Genomic DNA, 20,616 nt, shown 5'->3' with positions numbered 1-20,616 from the left:
GACTTAAACGAAATTATAAACAAATACATTTAACGGGTAACCTTTTATATAATAATAATTGACATTAACATAATAATAAGAAATCCCCTTATGGCCCAAATGTGTTGCAGTTTAAGTAGTTTACTGCGCAAATAAAAATGAACGAATGAATTAATGAATAATAGGTGCTGTAACACAACACTACAAAATGAAACTGCTGAGCAGCTTGGGAAATATAAAGGCGAAAGCTAATGGCGAACTCGCCTACAAAAACTACTACTCCCAGCATTCTGCGTGGTTTCCTTTCGCGCTTACCGTAGTTCAACACTTCTGAAGACAAGCGCTTCCTCTAATGACTTTATAAGTAATTTGCAGCCGTTTTCTTTCGCAATGTGACTTCTGCTTTTGCTACTTTTGAAAGGGTAAGTGCAGAGCTTCTGTGTCGCTATAAGAGAGAAAAAGTGAGCACTGTCCTCCTCTTTGGTGAACTTGTGTTAAACGTGCTAAATTGAATGCTAGTAGACTGTGTTTCAGTCTCCATGGCAACGGCCTTAGTTCCGTCTGTGTTCGACGGCGACTTAATAATTAAGAAAAATGAAGGCGTTAATAGTTGTTTAAACTTATTCCAAATTGTTTAACCCTGTCACGCATAGTGGTCACAACAGTGGACAGCTATTCAAAGTCTGTTTTCTTGTATTTGTGTCAGTGTTGATGGTATACTTGCACATAAACCACTACATTGGACACTGATGTGTCGCTCCATACCCTGCCACCCACTGGTCAGCAAGGTTTCCACCTACGTGGACATGTAAAAAACTCTTTGAATAGTACATGTTTTAAAAAAATGAAGTTCAAAAATCTTTTTTCATGCCCTAAAGATGAATAAAAATACTTTCAAAAGAAAAAATCCTGATTGAGGTTGCCATAATTCATGCATGAAAGGGTTAATAATACTGATTCGTTTTTTTTAAGGCGAGGGCATAGGCAAATAGCTTACACGCATTTATTTTATTTTGTTTTACCACCGTTTTAACATTTTCATTAATTTTTAAAATGAGAACAAAAAGTTTACTATTTTACTTTTTTTTTTTTCCATTATTACTCAGTCTCAGTGAGTTTGTGTTTCATCAGCTAAACTGTTTGCCCCTCATATTGTCTTCCAGGGGCAATGAACGACTATGAGGTTATCAGACAGATTGGGCAGGGTGCATTTGGAAAAGCCTTCCTGGTCAAAGACAAAGGGGGAGGTGGAAACACACAGTGTGTGGTCAAAGAGATCAGCCTCAGGAAGGTACAGCAGCATAGCTCAGTTTCACTACCTGCAGTGCTGCCTGGGATCAGGAAAACGATCACACTATATTGCTCTCTGTGACTTACACATGCATTCAAGCAGCTTTGTAGTGTCTCAGCTTTGTAATGTATGCTTCAAGCACAAACTAAGCTTATCTAATATACAGGCACCAGCTTAATTTGAAGTAGAATCAGGTTATGGTAAAACAACTCATATTCTGCAGTCAGTATAGACTAAGACAAGTCTTAAATAAGCTGTCTTTCTCACTGTGTACATTAGATTATGTCTTTTGTATGTCACTACAGCCCTTGAGACATTCTACATCTCTCAGCTAAAAATCGTGTTGCTTAAGTGTTATTTGTTACAAGAGTAACTTCAGTAAATAATATACTTACATTGAAAAGCACTGATGATGAATGGTTAGTTGCAGCCCAGATAAAACCATTAGAGCTCAAGTGATCAATTCTAAACTATATTTAGTGCTTATTTAGAAGTATTTTTCCCAAGAACACATTACTCCTTTTATTTTTGTGTGTTTTGCTGCTCAGATGTCAGCAAAGGAAAAGGAATCATCCAATAAAGAGGTGACGTTGCTGTCAAAGATGAAACATCCAAACATTGTCACCTTCATCCGGTCCTTTCAAGGTATGTGTGGGCTTCAGAGTAGAAGATGTAATGTATCAGTTTATATCAGTGTTAAAGTGTTTTCTGGATGTCTGTATAGAGAGAGGCAGCCTTTATATAGTGATGGAGTACTGTGACGGAGGAGATCTGATGAAGAAAATCAACATACAGAGAGGAGTTCCTTTCACTGAGGAGCAGGTATACCTCACCCTGGCCTTAGCTATTTGATAAAGGCTGATCAGATTTTCCTCACTGTGATAGTTTTGCACTGAAATATGTTCACAAACACACTGAAGGACATTCAGTCTCTGTTATTACTGCACGCAAGAAATAACAGTACAAACACACATCGATCAGACATAACATTATGACCACTGAGAGGTGAAGTGAATAAGACTGATTATCTCTTCATCATGACACCTGTTAGTGGCTGGGATATATTAGGGAGCAAGAGCCCTCAAGGTGTAAGGTTTGGAGAAAAATTGTGATGGCTAGATGACTGGGTTAGAGCATCTTCAAAACTGCAGCTCTTGTGGGGTGTTCCTGGTCTGCAGTGGTCAGTACCTAATCAACAGTGGTTCAAGGAAGGGACAGTGGTGAACCAGCTACAAGGTTATGGATGCGTGTGAAGAGCGAAGGCTGGGCTGTGTGGTCCAATCCAGCAGACAAGCTACTGTAGCTCAGATTGCTTAATGTTAATGCTGGTTACATACAGTGGCTTGCAAAAGTATTTGGCCCCCTTGAACTTTCCCACATTTTGTCACATTACAGCCACAAACATGAATCAATTTTATTGGAATTTCACGTGAAAGACCAACACAAAGTGGTGCACACGTGAGAAGTGGAACGAAAATCATACATGATTCCAAACATTTTTTACAAATAAATAACTGCAAAGTGGTGTGTGCGTAATTATTCGGCCCCCTTTGGTCTGAGTGCAGTCAGTTGCCCATAGACATTGCCTGATCCCTAATGACTAAATAGAGTGCACCTGTGTGTAATCTAATGTCAGTACAAATACAGCTGCTCTGTGACGGCCTCAGAGGTTGTCTAAGAGAATATTGGGAGCAACAACACCATGAAGTCCAAAGAACACACCAGACAGGTCAGGGATAAAGTTATTGAGAAATTTAAAGCAGGCTTAGGCTACAAAAAAGATTTCCCAAGCCTTGAACATCCCACAGAGCACTGTTCAAGTGATCATTCAGAAATGGAAGGAGTATGGCACAACTGTAAACCTACCAAGACAAGGCCGTCCACCTAAACTCACAGGAGTTTGCAGCCAAGAGGCCCATGGTGACTCTGGACGAGCTGCAAAGATCTACAGCTCAGGTGGGGAATCTGTCCATAGGACAATTATTAGCCGTGCACTGCACAAAGTTGGCCTTTATGGAAGAGTGGCAACAAGAAAGCCATTGTTAACAGAAAACCATAAGAAGTCCCATTTGCAGTTTGCCACAAGCCATGTGGGGGACACAGCAAACATGTGGAAGAAGGTGCTCTGGTCAGATGAGACCAAAATGGAACTTTTTGGCCAAAATGCAAAACGCTATGTTTGGCAGCATCATGCTCTGGGGGTGCTTCTCTTCAGCAGGGACAGGGAAGCTGGTCAGAGTTCATGGGAAGATGGATGGAGCCAAATACGAGGCAATCTTGGAAGAAAACCTCTTGGAGTCTGCAAAAGACTTGAGACTGGGGCGGAGGTTCACCTTCCAGCAGGACAACGACCCTAAACATAAAGCCAGGCCAACAATGGAATGGTTTAAAACAACATATCCATGTGTTAGAATGGCCCAGTCAAAGTCCAGATCTAAATCCAATCGAGAATCTGTGGCAAGATCAGCTGTTCAGAAACGCTGTCCATCTAATCTGACTGTGCTGGAGCTGTTTTGCAAAGAAAAATGGGCAAAGATTTCAGTCTCTAGATGTGCAAAGCTGGTAGAGACATATCCTAAAACACTGGCAGCTGTAATTGCAGCAAAAGGTGTTTCTACAAAGTATTGATTCAGGGGGCTGAATAATTACGCACACCCCACTTTGCAGTTATTTATTTGTAAAAAATGTTTGGAATCATGTATGATTTTCGTTCCACTTCTCACGTGTGCACCACTTTGTATTTGTCTTTCACGTGGAATTCCAATAAAATTGATTCATGTTTGTGGCTGTAATGTGACAAAATGTGGAAAAGTTCAAGGGGGCCGAATACTTTTGCAAGCCACTGTAGATACATAGAGCATCACAGTTTGTTGTGTGTGGGGCTGGATAGCTGCAGACCAGTCAGGGTGTCCGTGCTGACTCCTGCCCACCACCGAAAGTGGCAGGAATACGCACGTAAGCATTAGAACTAAACCATGAAGCAATGGAAGAACGGGGTCTCATTGGACAAATCATGTTTTCTTTTACCTCATGTGGCTGCCCGGGTGTGTGTGACTCACTTACCTGGGCGAACACCTGGCAATAGGATGCACTATGGGAAGAAGGCAAACCAGTGTTATGCTTTGTGAAATGTTTTGCTGGGAAACGTTGGGTCCTGTCATCCATGTTGATGTTACTTTTATATGAGATACCTACCAACGCATTATTGCAGACCAACCGCACCATTGAACCAGTACTCCCGGATGGCCTTTTCAGCAGGATAATGTGCAACAAAACAAAAATGGTTACAGAAATGGTTTGAGGAGCACAACAAAGGGTTTTAACATGTTAACTCGGCCTCGGAATTCCCCAGATCTCAAACCAATTGGACATTGATGTCTCTGTGAGGCATCAAAGTTTGTCCAGCACATCTGGATGTGCTGGACAAACAAGTCCAATCCAAGGAGCCCTCACCTTGCAACTTAACAATTAGAAGATCTGTTGTTGGCATCTTGCTGACAGATACCACAGCACACCTTCATGCCTCGATGGGTTGTTAGGCTGAGTTGTTTTGGCAGCAAAAGGGGGACCAACACAATATTAGGCAGGTGGTCACAATGTTATGCCTAATCGGAACATTAATTGTGGAGGTTTTCATTTATATTCTTCATTAGGTGGTAATTTGCTCTCTATCCATATGAAAATGTCACAGTAATAAAACAGTTGCATGTTTCTTAGATCGTCGACTGGTTTGTTCAGATCTGTCTGGGCCTCAAACACATCCATGACCGGAAGATTCTCCACAGAGACATCAAAGCTCAAGTATTTAACCTGCTTCACTACAGCCTGCAATTACATATAAAGCTAATTCATTCAAAACAAGCTGTTCTGTCTGTGTTCAGTATTTGTAAACTATTTTGAACTTTTCAACAAATTACACAAAACAGGTGGCCTTATATAGTAATGGTGTTTTTTCAAATAATAGTGATCAAACTTGCACATGCATTCACCTCCTCATGAACAGTTATATGTTTTTATGATTTACATATAGATTTTGGACTAAGATGTGAAAGAAATGCACGAGACCTGTTATTTATTTCTGTAGTCTGTGTCCTGACAACAACCAATGTAAGTCTGATTATCATTTTTAAAGACAAGGATTGTGATCACAGTCACCTGTCAGAACCAAACTGAACAAGTACCATCACTTTACCTGAGCTTTACAATGCAGAGTTTACATCATGCATTATATTCATTATTGGACATTTACGTGGTAAACATTACCCACAGAGACTGAGGTTGAGTTTTATAATTATCTAGTGTTATCATTGCACAGTATTGTACAGCTGAACTGTCCTGAGGTCAGCTTTGCATTGAACAAAGACCTTGCTGTATGCCAGCTCCAAGAATATCTCAAAACAACTGACCACAGACTACTCATGGCCATCACTGTCTATCATCAGTCTTATCCGTTTACACACACACACACACACACACACACAATGTTAGTGCCATCCTTGTTGAACACAGACATCCTTTCATTCTTGCGCTCCCTCTGGTCTAGAATATCTTCCTAACCAACGGAGGGATGAAAGCGAAGCTGGGTGACTTTGGAATCGCAAGAATGTTGAATAAGTAAGTCAGTGTCATCTTCACACACACACACACACACACACACACACACACACACACACACACACACACACAGTGCAGCTGTCTGTCGCTGAGCCCTCTGTAAAACATGGATGACTTCCAAACAACTGATTATCATTCCACAAACCGTCGTCCCGGACATGTAAACAAATGGCTGTGGAAATAATGGTCTGTCTGTAGTTTTTTTGGCTGCTTGCAGAGAATGATAAAAACACATCCATGTCCTGTAAATAACAGTCTGTGCATGCAATAATTTTTAGACATGACTGAAAATAGCAAACATGTTTAAAATGTTTCAGCAATTGGACGTTTGATGAACATTTGGGCAGAAAATCATGGCTCGCAGAGAATGAGTCCTGATGCCGAAGAATATTCTTTGACTAATTTTCATGAGAGCCACCAGCAGGTTTTGATTTACGCTTTGTAGGAGTTCAGCCAGCTTCCACTTGTACGACTGACATTCATTTATCCTTTAGCTTCACTTCAAGATCACTATCTGGTGTTTTTCATAGATTTGCAGGAGAGCTGAGAGAAAATACAGAAAAAAAAACAAACTACAAATTAATTTTTTATTCTATAAAAATATATTTTACTGATACACAAAATTAAATTAGCCAGACAACTCTACATCTCTGAACTGAAAACCAGTTTAATACTGCTTTTCTATATTCATCCACTGACAAACTACTTAATCTCTCCAAAACCATACCAACTGAATTTCTTTCAATAAATAAATGTGACAAATTTCTTTCTTTCTACAAGAGCAATGTTCATGATATCATAGGTAATATCTTAGTCTGTTACAGTAATTTACCTAGCAATGCCTCATATTCTCAGCTTTAAATTTTAAAGATCAGGAAGCAATTATTCATCAAGTCCTACACCTTGTTCCTTGACTCCATTCCCATGAAACTATTCAAATTTGTAGCTCATGTTTTACAAATCATTTAGTCAGTATCAATAGTTCTCCACATACTGGCATCTTCCCTGTTTCTCTAAAATATGTAATAATCACACCACTATTTAAGAAAAATAATATTGACATAATTTCCCTTTTCTAATATTTTATTCTTCCCTTTCACAAAATTTGGAAAATTTGTTTACAAACAACTGAGTAAATATATATTTAACAGTCTTTATGATAAGTACCAATCAGGGTTCAAATCCACTCAGAGCACAAAAACGTATGACGCCTTTTGTATGGCCTGCTTTAACAACGTACTAACCTTATTTACAATCAATATTGTATGGATGTAATAATGGTGCTAAAGATACAGAGGGCTGTTAAAAAATAAAAAGAACATCAATAAACATCAATAATGGCTCACAAAGAGTCTGAGTTTTAGTTCTATCTGAACTCACTCCTGCTTTCAGCACCACGACATTCTAATTCAAAGGCTTCATGACACAGTGGGTTTACCAGGTCAGGTTCCTGATTGCATGGATGGATGGATCCTCAAGGCTCAGTCCTTGGTCCATTGCTGATTAACCTTTACGTACTCCTACTTGATACTATCACGAAGAATCATAAGATATCCTCCCATTCTTATGCAGATGACACATAGTTGTGCTTATCCTTTTCCTCTGATGAACTAACCTCCATTCACAAACTAATGAGCTGCACTGATGACATTAACTGCTTGATGTCTGGAAAGTTTTCTAGAGCTGGATAGAAACAAAACAGAAATATTTGTTGTTTTTCCAAAAAGTCAGAGACAGAAAATGCTTTCGTATTTATCCACTCTGTCTCTCTCAGTGAGCAAGTCTGGAGTCTTTCAGTCATTCTGGGTTTCAGTTTTGATAATCGCATCAATATCGTCTCAAACTGACTCTGAGAAATTGGTCCATGCATTCATATCGAGTAGGATAGATTACTGTAATGCTCTGTTTGCCAGATTATCCAAATCATCAGTAGGGTGACTTCAGCTCATTCACAATGCAGCAGCCAGAATCCTAACAGGTACCAGGAAATGTCATCATATTACCCCAGGGCTGAAAGCACTCTGTTTGGCTCCCAGCACAATATAGAATAGCCTATAAAATGCTATTACTTGTGCAAACCATGCTTCTTTAATGGCAGTCCATTAAGCTTAGTTGCCAATTAACTCGAATGTGTTTTTCGTTTTTTCCCCAGTAACAAAATACAGCAGATAATTAAAGTAATGGTTCACATTAGACGGATAGGGGAGAAGGCTAAAAGCTCTTATATTAAAGCTTTTGCAAAACTTGCATTTACATATGATTTATTTTCTAACAGCAGAGTTTGCTCTGATAATCCAGTTCTTCAATCTCAGTGCAGGCAATGTACGGTAAATGGACTTATTCTTATATGGCCCTTTTCTACTCTCCTGGAGTACTCAAAACAATCTATACAACATGCTAAATTCACCCATTCACACAAACACTGGTCTAAACACCGTGTCCCAATTACTGGTGAATATACGCTCACCAACCACTTTGTTAGGTGCACCTCAAAATCTGATGATCTACTGGGATTTTCCCATAAAAACAATTCATAAAAGAGAAAATAACCAGTGAGCAGGTGAAAATGGCTAAAAAATAAACACCAGACTTACGTGTTAGTCTTTGTAAAGAAGAGAAACAAGTTTTCTACAATCTAATTAGCCAGTTAGATAACTTATGATACATATTTTCCTGATCACTTAGGTTCATAGCTTCATGTTCTTACATTTTGACTCACTGACAAAAGGAGCTTCAGTTTAAAGTTATGTTTGGTCTTGTTTGTGTTTACATTTTTCCAGAAAGTCATTTCATTTGCTTTTCTCCAGAACATATATTTAATGTTTCTCGTCACCACTAATGATGACTTCCATCTTACATGGCTGACCAAAAAAACAAAAACAAATGCTTCCTTCAAGACTTTGCCTCAACCAACTGTTTTCACTGAGTGCCCTTACTAAAAAAACATTTGTATGAAAAACACCCATATTGCTTTATGAGACCACTAGTAATTTAGTGTATGTTCTTTGATAGCATGCATATAAACTTGTATTTACAGTTAATTTATTTATCCTAATAGTGTTGTTTCTGTACATTGTGTAGTACCATGGAGCTGGCCAGGACTTGTGTTGGGACACCGTACTACCTCTCCCCAGAGATCTGTGAGAATTGGCCCTATAACAACAAGACGTATGTATGTGTGGTTGCCAGTATGATATATATATATCATACTGTTCAGATTGTTCTGTTATACCTGTGCAACCAGTAAGCTCCATAATATAACCTCTTTTTGGATATTTATTTTATTCCATGATAAGCTACAGAGGCTTGTTGTGCCCACAATTTAATGTTTAAAGAAAAAGTTATACAAACCAATTAAAGGAGGGGCACAAAAATAGAGCAGATATGGTAAAACTGTGTTTTTGTTTTGTACCTCACATGTGTGGGGCTGAAGCTCCAGTTGTGTTCAGCTCTGAAACCAGACATCTAAATGTCTGCACAAATAAATTGATCTGTCATTAACTTTTTAGCAGTGGAGCCAGAGTGTAAAGTCTGTTTATTAGGAGCAGCTTATGTAGGAAACTACATAAAAAGAATTTTCTGATAATTTATATGTGAATATTTGCTTTTTTAAATGTTGTAGTATGAAACAGTATGTCACAATGTAGTTTTTATCATCTTTCTTAGTTTTGGTCCCAGGTTTTTGAGTTGTTTTGGAGTACAGGAAAACCTCATAGTACAAACTTCCTTCTTCATAGTACAGTCCCCTGCAGTCCTCTGCTATGTTTTTCAGTCTCTTGAAAGTAAAAAATCCTTCTAACCCTTAAAACTATTATCCTTAAAGGCCCACAGTTTTCGAAGAACACAGTTTTATCTTTATCTTGAGGAAACCGCAACACAAGTATGCAGCGTGCATCACACGGAATCAGCCACTGAAGCCTAAAACCTTTTTTTGTTCCAGGAAATCATTGGTGAAATCATTGTGATCTTGAAATCCCTGCTACACCTTGTTTTTGGGGACTAAGCTGTGATTGGATGTGGGAGGGTTTAAACAAATAGCTGAGGCCAGAATGAGGAGGTTCCCTGCTAGAACCTGTGGCTGTGGATTAGCTTTGTGGGTGTAATAATAGAGCACGGTGCTGTAATCTTCCAGTCATGATCTGCTCAGGCTGCAGCACCTTCACTCGTGTCAATGTGTTGAAACACATACACAGAGAGACACATACAGGCCTGCCAAAAGCAAACTCACACATGCAACATCTCAAGCTGATGATTCGTCCTTCCTCCATTCTTTTTTGTGTTTTTGCTGCACTCTTCTGCAGTCTTATTTTGATACAACTGAGGTCAAAGTTCCTTCCTCTTTCACACACACACACACACACACACACACACACACACAGTTTTCATGGCTGACACCCCTACTGACATGAACTAATTCCAAACTCCTAAGCTGTCCTTTCAGAAGAAGACAGAAATGCCTTTAACTTCTCAACGCTTAAAAGGTCCCACCAAACTGCGAGAGGACAAACACCCCACACCCACGCTTGGCTCTGAGCCAAGAAAGCAAATGCCTGAAAAGAATTTTTACTATTGGCAGCTATGCTCTGATTAGCTGCTTCAGTGCTCTTAAGATTGTGGTGTTGTTCAGCTCAAGCGGACTGGAAACTTAAGTTTCACAAGGAAATATTGAGTTATACAGGTGAGGTGTATCAGAAATAATAATTTAACATGCTTTGCAAACACACTTTAGTAAATAAAACCCCCAAAAATCAACACTGAGGTGAGAGTGGTTTGTAATAAAGTCTATGTCTCACTAGAAAGTTGATGTGGTTAAAATGATGTCCGATTGCTTTTGAAATCTTTCCTTCTAACCTTGGTCCGTGTGTGTGTGTGTGTGTGTGTGTGTGTGTGCGTGTGTGTGTGTGTGTGTGTTTCCTTCCTGCAGGGATATCTGGTCTCTGGGGTGTGTCCTGTATGAACTCTGTACCCTAAAACATCCAGTAAGATGCCCAACGCCCTGCACACCCAAAGCTGCTTCACACACTCAGCTTCACTAATCCTGTCTTAATGCTAACACTTACGCCAATGCTGGCCTCTGTGTAGGAGTGCAGTAAGAGAATCAGAATTAGACCGAATAGGAAACTGACACAGAATCTGTTTTGGTCGTCCAAAGTAGAGATCTTTACATGAACTCTCTGTGTGCTGCATATATATATCCCATGGGGTATTTGTGTGTGCCTGTGTCGACTTGTCTCCTGCAGTTTGAGGCCAGCAGCTTGCGACAGCTTGTCAGTAAAATCTGCAGGGGGCGCTACAGCCCAGTACCCAGCCGCTACTCCTACGACCTACGCCTGCTGGTCACCCAGCTCTTTAAGGTCAGACACTCTCATGTCACTTCCAGGTTTTTCATTTGGTCTGTGGATATGAGTTAGATAAACAAGTGTGCAAAACCAACAAGTATGAACATGAAGCTGGTCTTTTGACTCAGACTTAATTAGTAATGAGTCAGACTGTAATTAGCAGGGAGTAGAACAACTGCTCCTTTGGGCTAATATCTGAAGTGGTTTGGTCATGTGACCAAGATGTCACTTTGGAGCAGCTAGTCTGGATGCTTCCTACAGGAAAGAGACTGCATTGGTAGACCGAGATGGTGTGTCTTTGCTAAAAAATACCTTTGGATCTCCCAGGAAGCGCTGAGTTTGTACTTTAATTGTGCATACACATGAAAGCAAACATTTTTTTTCTTTCTTTTTCAGGTCAACCCACGAGACCGTCCCTCAGTCACTTCAGTCCTCCGACATCCTATTTTGGAGAAACATATCAGCAAACACCTGGATACTCAGGTTTGCAATCGGATTGGTTCACAGATTATTGATGTCATCAAATCGTCTCAGTAAAAGGAAATTGTTCATGTTTACAACATAAAAAAGATAGTTTAGGAATAAGATAATATTAGCACTGTCACTAATTCATGAAACAAAATCAAACACATAAACCAATCAATCAATCAATCAATCAAGATCATACAAGCACAGCAAACAAATTTCTTAAAAAATAGTACTATATGGGCATAATACTAAACAACTACTTAGTTATAAATATTTTAAAATATTTTTTCAGTGCCCAATATATTTGTCAAACAGATTGAAACATTACTAAATATTAATTGAGATTAATTGAGATTTTAGATAATTCAGATTTCAGGAATTGTTTTGTTTTTCAGACAGAACTTCACGGGTCATGAATTCAAACAGATCTCACATTACATAAAATGATATAGTGTGTTAGTTTAAATGTTTGTAAATTCCAGGTATTGACTTGGTCATAAAAATCTCTGACAGATAAATACATATATGAATGTGCAGGTTTGCTTCTGTTTTTGTGATTTCTTGTGTGTGAGCAGGTGATGCAAGAGGAGTTTAGCCACACCGTGTTGCATAGAAACAAAGCTGTGGGGTCTCAACCAGTTAAAACAAGAGGGGGAGCAGCAAAAACACCAGGTGCAGCTGGACTTACAATACAAAATTTTAAATTACTTGGAAGGCAGCTTTTTTCCCTCACACATCTCCTGGAAAACATGCTTTGATTTTTTTTCCCCTTCTGATTTAGGTTCTGTCAGTATCTTCTGCCTATTCTATTCCTAGACTGTGTCCATGATGTTGAGGTCAAGACTCCTTACAGCCCAGACCATCTGCTGCAATACTTCTGCTTGTACTTCTTTTTCTGTTGTGTTGCTCAAGATAGTTCATTATGACTTGGACCATGTTGTTATGGTGCAGATCGAATTCAGGGGCTTCAGATGTTAGTCTGATGTGTTTATTGATGGTTATATGTTTTAATTTACTTTCAAAATAATTTAAAGAACATAAAGCATAGCTGTAGGGATGCCTCTGTATGCTGTGTGCACATATCAAACATAATTCCCTGTGGTGTCTTTCCAGTCACTGTCTATGATGCAGGAGTGTTTTTTTCCAAAACTTTTTGCATTACTTTTTATAGTACAAGCACTAAGAGTTGTATTAGATAAACATCAGCAGAGCCTTCAGGTATAAGAGCAGTAAGAGAATCTCTTAATAATTTCAGTTCTGTTCTGAGTCTTCAATTGTGTATACTGTAGTGACACCCAGTGGTAGCTTACCCACACCACGACTGTCCTTCAACACATCTGATAAGCTGCAGGGAAACTCCTGTCCGCTCGTATCACTCAGTAACTGTTGGGGAAGAGCTGGAACCTGATTGGACTAAATGTAATCACCTTACATCCTGGCTCACATTGTGTTTTGATAACATCAGCGCACAGCCCAAGGACAAATCACTGAGGGGGTGTTTATTTTCACTTTCTCCTTCACAATGGTTACCTAACTTATTTGTCTCAACACTTGCACATTATTTTTACCTGTTGTGTGAGTGGTTTAGTCTTTTACTTTTAATCGATAAAGCAGTGCATGAAAAACTGCATGCACTGTCAAAGCAGTAAACCCCCCCCCCCCCCCCCCCCCCACTGTATACACGTATAAACCTACATTTATGTCATGTGTGAAAGTGACACATTAAAAACACAGAAACCAAGAAAAGTGAACTTTATCTGTGAGACAGCGACCATCAACAACAATCACAGCGTGTGACTCTGTGCTCACAGACAGCAAAAAACAGCCCACTCCTTGTTATTCTAACTCAAGATTCTCATGTTTTCCAGGTAAGATTCAGAAGGCTAGAGTAGCCGAGAGGCCGGGGAATGCCAACAAGCGAGTGCCTGCTAAACCAGATTGGAAAGTCCCTCTCAAAGCCTACACACCCACCCACCATAAAGTAATAACATGGAAACAATATCCACAGTTTCACTGATTACCACCATAAAAAAGTAACTTTGTAAGTTTCAGCGGTTAATGACTTGCTTGACTTGCTAGCTTATTTTTAACTACTGTACCTCCAGTGGTGTGGAACTGCTGTACTTAGCTAGTAGGTGCTTTTTCAGATTTGGAGTAGAGCTCGTATCATCCAAGCATGATTTTTGCTTTACTGGAATTCTTTGTTCTTTTAACAAAGCTGCAGTAAAGCAATGGAAGCACAGCTCAGTCGGTATAATACAGTTCTTTAGTTTTTCTTGTATTTCTGTTGTATTAATACTGCATTTGTTTGTAATTGCAGCCTCCTCAACGTAGAGAAGCACAACTAGCAGCCAATAGAGAGTTTCCAGGGATCCAAAGGTTTGCTCAGAATGATGTGAACGCATAGTAACTCCTTTGGTCCTATTCCCGCCTGATATTGACACTTCTGTTTACAGCTGTGTAACCTGACCAGCTTTAAGTGCATCTTATTTCAAGATGATCTGTAAAAAAAAATTAGAGCTTATAATAGCTAGCCGCAGCCTCATATGAACATGACATATTACATCCATCTATCCTTTTTCTGCTTATCCAGTTCAAGTTTGGGTTGGGGTACTGGGGAGCCCATCCCAGCTTCATACAGTGAGAGCTGGGGTACATCCTGGACAGGTCATCAGTCTGTCACAGGGCTAATACAGAGAGACAGACAACCATTCACTTTCACATTCACATGTATGGACAGTTTAGCATCACTAATTAGCCTAAACCCAAGAATGTTTTTAGACTGTGGGAAGAAGCCGGAGTTCCCAGGGAAAACCCACACAGACACGGGAAAGCATGTAACCTCTGCACAGAAAGTCCCCAGACTGGATTTGAACATAGACAAATTACACCATGTCATTATATATTTAACAAAAATTAAGCCAAAATGCAGAAGCAGTGTATGACAAAGTAGACCCTTAGCTGATGCAGAGGGAATTAAGTGGGTAAGTAGCAGCCATGTGCTGCTAATCAAATGTGCTTGATTTAAATCATCATCATCAAGTCTCCAGAGCTCATCAAGTTATGTCCTGATATGTAAAACCTTAGAATTGAAAGGATGTACTTTCTTATACCTCTATTGTATGTTTCTTATCATTCATACAGATACAGATCTCAGGTTTGGTTAATCAACCATTAGCTTCACTTAATGATGATGGTTTATCATGCATGTATAATATGTAATATTAATTACAGGTTTAATGGTCAGCAGCCTGTCAGCCATTACCAGCATTACCACGCCCAGTTGGATGCCTTTCAGAGGAGGAACAAAGAGGATGTTCTTCCTCTTCCTCCTGTGGAAAGACCAAAGGAGCAATGTGAAGACCAAGCTGCTCCTTGTTCTGTGGAACCATATCAGCTGTGAGTGACCAAAGACCAGTACACCTGTAGCTAACAATTATTCAGGAAACAGTTTCTGTAAAAACTTTAAATTAAATCAACCAATAAAAACAATAGGATAGAAAGTACATCCAGCTATCATTACAGTAGCATAGCTGTCAATTGAGTTCCTCTTCATTAATGGATGATTTGTTTCAGCTGTACATACAGCCATTAAAGGTTCTTTTTAAGTACTTAAATGGGATAAAACGGTAAAATATCTTCTTGGTTAGCTCTGATTCCCTAGCATCAGGGAAAAGTCTCCAAAACTAGACCAGCCTTCATCCAGACGACCATAAATTTGGAACTGCACTCATACTAGGACCTAGCAGCACACTTTATGTAAATAGCAGCGACTCATAAAAACAGTCAGCAGCTGTTCAGCTTTCAAGTAGATAAGAGTTTTTTGCAAGGGAGAAGAACGGTCCTGCCCTGTCTTCCTGTTCTCACCCCAACAGGTCATGATAGATGCCCTGAGCCTAGTTCTTCCTGTTAAAAGGGAGTTTTCCTTCCCACTGTCGCCAAAGGCTTACTCAAAGACAGTGATCTAGTTGTTGGTGTTTTCTCTGTAACCCATGTAGGGTCTTTACCTTCAATATAAAATACCTTTAAGCACCTGTTCAGTGATTTTACGCTATATAAATACAATTGAATTGAACTAAAGTAACAGTTAATCTTCTTCTGTCAGTGTGGCTGCCGCTCGAAATGAATACCTGCAGAGAAGACAGGAGGCCAACGACTACAAGCTGAGAGCAGAGAAACAGCTGGTAGGACTAAGCTCTGTGCCTCCACACACTGTTGCTGGAATATCTACTCTTCTATTAGTGTATTAACTATAAGCGGAGCTGTAGTGTTGTGGTTAGTGTAGTGGAACACAAGTACATCAAAACTGTTCACTATTAAACTGTACTAATGCACAGTAGAGTTTATTACCTGTAAGACTATACTGTAAGAAATGAAAGTGGCACAGTTTTCACAACGATTAGCCACTTTTACCTTTAGCCTTCGCTTTTCTGTTGTTCAGGGTCTGCGTCCATGTACAGCTGAGCGCAACAGCAAGCCTGGTGGTCAAGAGCAGGAGGTGGGCAAACCTGAACACCAACATATGCCTTTGGACAAGAGACAAGGGGGTCAGCAGGTGGGACACACTCACAAGACACAGCAGCCATTAAAGTGAGCAGTTATGTTTAGTATCTAAATGAAGGACAAAAATGTGTTTACAGAAATAAAGAAATGCAGAAAAACTCTCCTAGGAATGTTTTCTAGTAGCTTTTAGAGTGTGTGTGTGGTTGCAGGAGTACCTGCGTCAGCTCGATCTCATTAGACAGCAATATCACCTGGAGATGAAACAGATGAGGATGAGAGCTGAAGCAGAGGTACGTACAAACTCCTGAACTCTTGAACTTACCCTTTTACACTTTGGGTCACTTCAAAGGTTGAATCAACCTTCTGCAGAAAATACACATAATAGCAACTCTCAGTCAATAATGAAGAGCATTAACATATTTTCATCCTGTCATGTTTCAGGCCAGGCCACAACACAAACTCGAGACCTTTGTGTTGGAGCAATCCAAGGACATAGAACCATCTGTCGACAACAAAGAGCCCCAGGAAGCAGCACCTGCACTGGTGAAATAGATTACTGGATAGGAATCACAAATACTTTCTTCATATTGATGATATTTTAGTAATATAAAGCAATTTTCTAAAGCTAATTTAATTTCTTTCAGAGGCCAGTTAATTTTCTGCTTTCCTGTAGCGTGATATTTGCAGTGCAGTGCCCCTCTTTTACTCATATATGCAAACCTCCAGAGAGGAAAAGGGGCAAGGCTTTACATTTATTCAGACCAGCAACAAACACTTCATAAATATGTGAAAATATCTCTGTAACATGTTCTGCACCATCATGGACTGCAGGCTCTAACTTGTGAATGCAGTGTATGATGGTCAAGTTAGGGTTGGTCTTTCCACTGACCGTTCCTCTCTAACAGCCCATCGCAGCAGCGTCGCCATCAGCTGCCAAACTAACAAACTGTAGCCTTTCTTCACATCAAGGCTTTGTAACTGCAGGATGTGAGACAACAGACACCGTGCATAACTGAATGAATACAATGGAATGAAATACGAGACTATAGATCTCACCTTTTTTGGGGAATGCTGATGTAGATGACCAGGCATGCGTTGGACACCCACTGTAAATATTTGTATTGAATGTCCTGTAAAATGTGACACTCTAAATCTTTTTATTTACTTTTTTATATTAATAATGTAATAGTTTTGACTCTGAAACAACAAGTTGGAACAGAACAGAATCCAGATTGTTCACGTCTTTGCAATATCATTTCAACTATCAAAGCGTTGCCAGTGCACAAAGTGTTGTTTGTACTGTAGATCGATTAAAGGTCCATTCTCCTTGCAAATCACACCCTGTGGCTGCATGGCATATACCTGTATTATCTTCACGAACTATTACAACCCTATAACCATACTCTGACAGTATATTCTGCTTTATTTTTAAAGCAATCACTGTAGTGTTTGCACACATATTTAGGGATACAATATTCATTCTACAGAAGAATTCATAACTGTAGTTTTCTCTGTGTCTGGTTTCTGCAGGATGTTGAAGCAGCTCTGAGGCAGATCAGAGAGGAGAACAGAGACCAGATGAGAGCTTTGGAGAGAAAACACAAAGACAAAGTGAGTTTATACCAACAAAAACAATTCTGCAGAGGTTTAGTCCAGTAATTCTACTTGTATACCTGCATTCAAACTATTTGAATATTGAAGACCTTTCCAGATTCAACAGTGGCATTTAAGTTGTTGACACATCTGAAGCACTGAAGACTACTGTATCTTTTGCTCTTTTTGGGGGTTTGTGACGTCTACAGAGGGGAATCATGTTTGAGATCCGATTAGATAATGAAAAGCTAAGGGAAGACGAGGAGGAGGAGGAGAAAGAAGAGGAAGGAAGAAAACAGGATGACCAGGTGAGAGACAGAAGATATCATCATCATCATCATCACCTTTATTTATAAAGCACTTTAAAACAACCACAGCTGACACAAAGTGCTGTACATAGGAACTATATAATAAAATTACACAAGATATCAATCAAAGCCAAATAAAAGAAAAGGTGAAATAATTAATTAAATAAATATAAATATAATAAATATAGTCTTTAGTATCTTTCTAACTGCCAATCTTCTTCTCACTCTTACGTTCCTTTTCCATGCAGGAAGTGGATCCACTGAATCGAACTCTGTCCTTCCAGGAAGGAGCACAGCTGAAGCTCAAGGATTGGCTACAGGGGAGGAGGGGGTGGAGCAACAGGACTCCTCAGACTTTGCTGAACGCGCTCGGCAACATGGACATCAACTCAGTCTACAACACGGCGGTCGAGGCTGGACAAGGTGCAGCATACCCACAGAACAGCTGGGTGGTGATGCTCAAAATGTTTATTACAATTAGTCGGTTTTTGCTTCTCTGAATAATGTCGATCTATTGGACAAGGTGAGGAAGTGGCAGGTCGTAGGCAGTGGATTGACGAGCCCCCTAACACCCTGCTGAGAGCTCTGGCTCAGGCTGAGCTCACATCATCAACTCTAGATTCAGTGGCCACAGGTGAGACATCACACACTCACATCTGATGGGTGTTGAAACCAGCAGTGTAAAGGGTGAAATGTGCTGTTCTCAGTGGTCCTGGAATGTCTATAATGTGAAAAAGATTTAGAGACACAGCAGGACGGAACAGAGGAGGAAATTAACCCGGACAAAGTGGAGGAAAGGGATGGTGAAGGAGAGGAGGAGTCTGATGTGGAGATGGATGAAGAGCGTCTGGAGCCGAGGTCAGATGATGATGACACGTAAGTCAACACTTCTTTCTGTTCACATTCTAAATATACTGCGTATTTTTACTCCATGCTGCCACAGTGAGCTGAACCAGATGGAGTTACAGTTATCAGATATCAGTTTATTACAGTATTGTACAGAAATTAGAGCAGGGGTCCCCAATCCCAGTCCACGAGGGCCGGTGTCCCTGCAGGTTTTAGATGTGTCCTTGATCCATCACAGCTGATGGACCAGTTGCTTGGTAATGAACTAATCATGTGATTCAGGTGTGTTGACCCAGGGTGAGATCTAAAACCTGCAGGGACACCGGCCCTCGTGGACTGGGATTGGGGACCCCTGAATTAGAGGATTAAATGAAAGAGAATCAGATTGTCAACTATAACTTTGGACACATTAGTCAAATTCCAGAAGAATTTAGTGAAAAAATGCACCAAAAATTGCTCGTCAGTGTTGCTCGTCATGTAACAGCGCGGAGCTTTACATGTCTCTGAATTTCAGAGGGGGGGAATAGAACAATACCAGATATATAAGATATGAATGTATTATAGACAACAAAGTTACTTTTTACATTGAGCAATGATTTTTGCAATGCTTCATATTTTTAGTCACATTTCTACACAGAGGTTGAGCCACAATGTGCAGCGAGTCGAAAAGCCTCTACCCGTCTTTACTCAGCAGTGTACAATTCTGCAACATCACAAATCTTACTTAATTACATCAAACATTTTGGTCAATGTGTGTTTGTTTTTAAACTCTTACATGTCATTAAGTGTTAATTTTTTCCACTCTTTCTCATTAGGAACTTTGAGGAGTCAGAGGATGAGCTGAGAGAAGCAGTGGCAGACTCCATGAGGAACCTGTTTGTCATGGAGGACACGAGCTCAGACGAAAAGGAGCAGGAACGCGAACCACTAGCTGATAGGATGGAGGAGGAGATGGATGAAGGTGCAGTGAGCTCTGGAGATCCTCAACAAATCCAAGCAGAGGTCCAGAATTCAAGTGAAGAAGCGGGATCGTTCAAGGTATTTCCTGCTGAGCCTGAGTCCCACAGACAACATACCACAGCTTCAAACGAGCAGCCTCAGACTCCTTAACCGCCTGCAAACTTTAACATTTTGATTTTGTGAGAGTTGGACAAAAATGTAAGAGTAACTGGAATCTGATAATAAAAAGTGATTGTTTTCATGATGTGAATACATGACTCTGTGAAGGATTGTTGTTAATTTAGGTTGTTTATCTGGCGTAACAACAAGTCACACTTTCTCAGTTATCTTTAACCTATTCCAGTAAATAGCCCAGTGGAATAAGATGTTAAGCCTGAATAATGTGCAGTTACGTGAATGTGTGTGTGAGGAAACATACACTATTAAAAGCACAAGAGTTTTTGTGAAATTTAAGGCACTTTGGCTTGTAAGAGGGGAAAAGCACTACTAAATTAATACAAATGGGTATTATCGGACACTCCATGATACTATAATATGACATTATTTCACTGACATGTTATTGGTTGATGGTGATGGACCGCAGGACTCAGCTAAGCAGCTAAACTGGCTTCATAGTACAGGTCTCATATATGACATGTAACAGATGAGTTTTTAATCATGTTTGGTAATGTTTTACTTTTGCGCACGATATCTCGTCTCGTTTATTTCATGTGTG

General features: G+C 39.9%; 1 protein-coding gene across 2 annotated transcripts; it reads left to right on the top strand.

Moving 5' to 3' along the window:
- Positions 1-267: 267 nt before the first annotated feature.
- Positions 268-20,151, top strand: nek5 (NIMA related kinase 5). 2 transcript variants are annotated; one of them, XM_085435380.1, is made up of 24 exons: positions 269-401; positions 1,143-1,270; positions 1,819-1,915; positions 1,995-2,092; positions 4,988-5,071; positions 5,814-5,884; positions 8,966-9,052; positions 10,809-10,863; positions 11,125-11,238; positions 11,620-11,706; positions 12,267-12,363; positions 13,560-13,672; positions 14,012-14,070; positions 14,926-15,090; positions 15,797-15,875; positions 16,133-16,246; positions 16,404-16,484; positions 16,636-16,737; positions 17,725-17,805; positions 17,997-18,095; positions 18,344-18,518; positions 18,619-18,729; positions 18,833-18,971; positions 19,757-20,151. In XM_085435380.1, exons 2-24 carry the CDS (start codon positions 1,148-1,150, stop codon positions 20,049-20,051), a joined length of 2,526 nt encoding a protein of 841 aa, XP_085291506.1. In that variant the 5' UTR covers positions 269-401; positions 1,143-1,147; the 3' UTR covers positions 20,052-20,151. The 2 variants fall into 2 exon arrangements, with proteins under 2 accessions (XP_085291507.1, XP_085291506.1); XM_085435381.1 differs by lacking the exon at positions 19,757-20,151 and having other exon boundaries at positions 268-401; positions 18,803-18,862.
- The last annotated feature ends 465 nt before the right edge of the window (positions 20,152-20,616 follow it).

Source organism: Copadichromis virginalis, linkage group LG16, assembly GCF_057382275.1.
Source record: "Copadichromis virginalis isolate Kocher_CV1m ecotype Utaka linkage group LG16, C_Virginalis_male_GT1.1, whole genome shotgun sequence".
NCBI classification, from domain to species: Eukaryota; Metazoa; Chordata; class Actinopteri; order Cichliformes; family Cichlidae; genus Copadichromis; species Copadichromis virginalis.
Note: the sequence above shows the minus strand (reverse complement) of the source record. Positions and strands in the feature narration are given on the sequence as shown.

Excerpts from the sequence above, each read along its gene's own strand:
- nek5 (XM_085435380.1), top strand. The coding sequence starts at position 1,148 with ATGAACGACTATGAGGTTATCAGACAGATTGGGCAGGGTGCATTTGGA. Across the intron at positions 15,091-15,796 it reads TCTGTGGAACCATATCAGCT|TGTGGCTGCCGCTCGAAATG; the intron begins GTGAGTGACCAA and ends TTCTTCTGTCAG. Across the intron at positions 16,247-16,403 it reads AGAGACAAGGGGGTCAGCAG|GAGTACCTGCGTCAGCTCGA; the intron begins GTGGGACACACT and ends GTGTGGTTGCAG.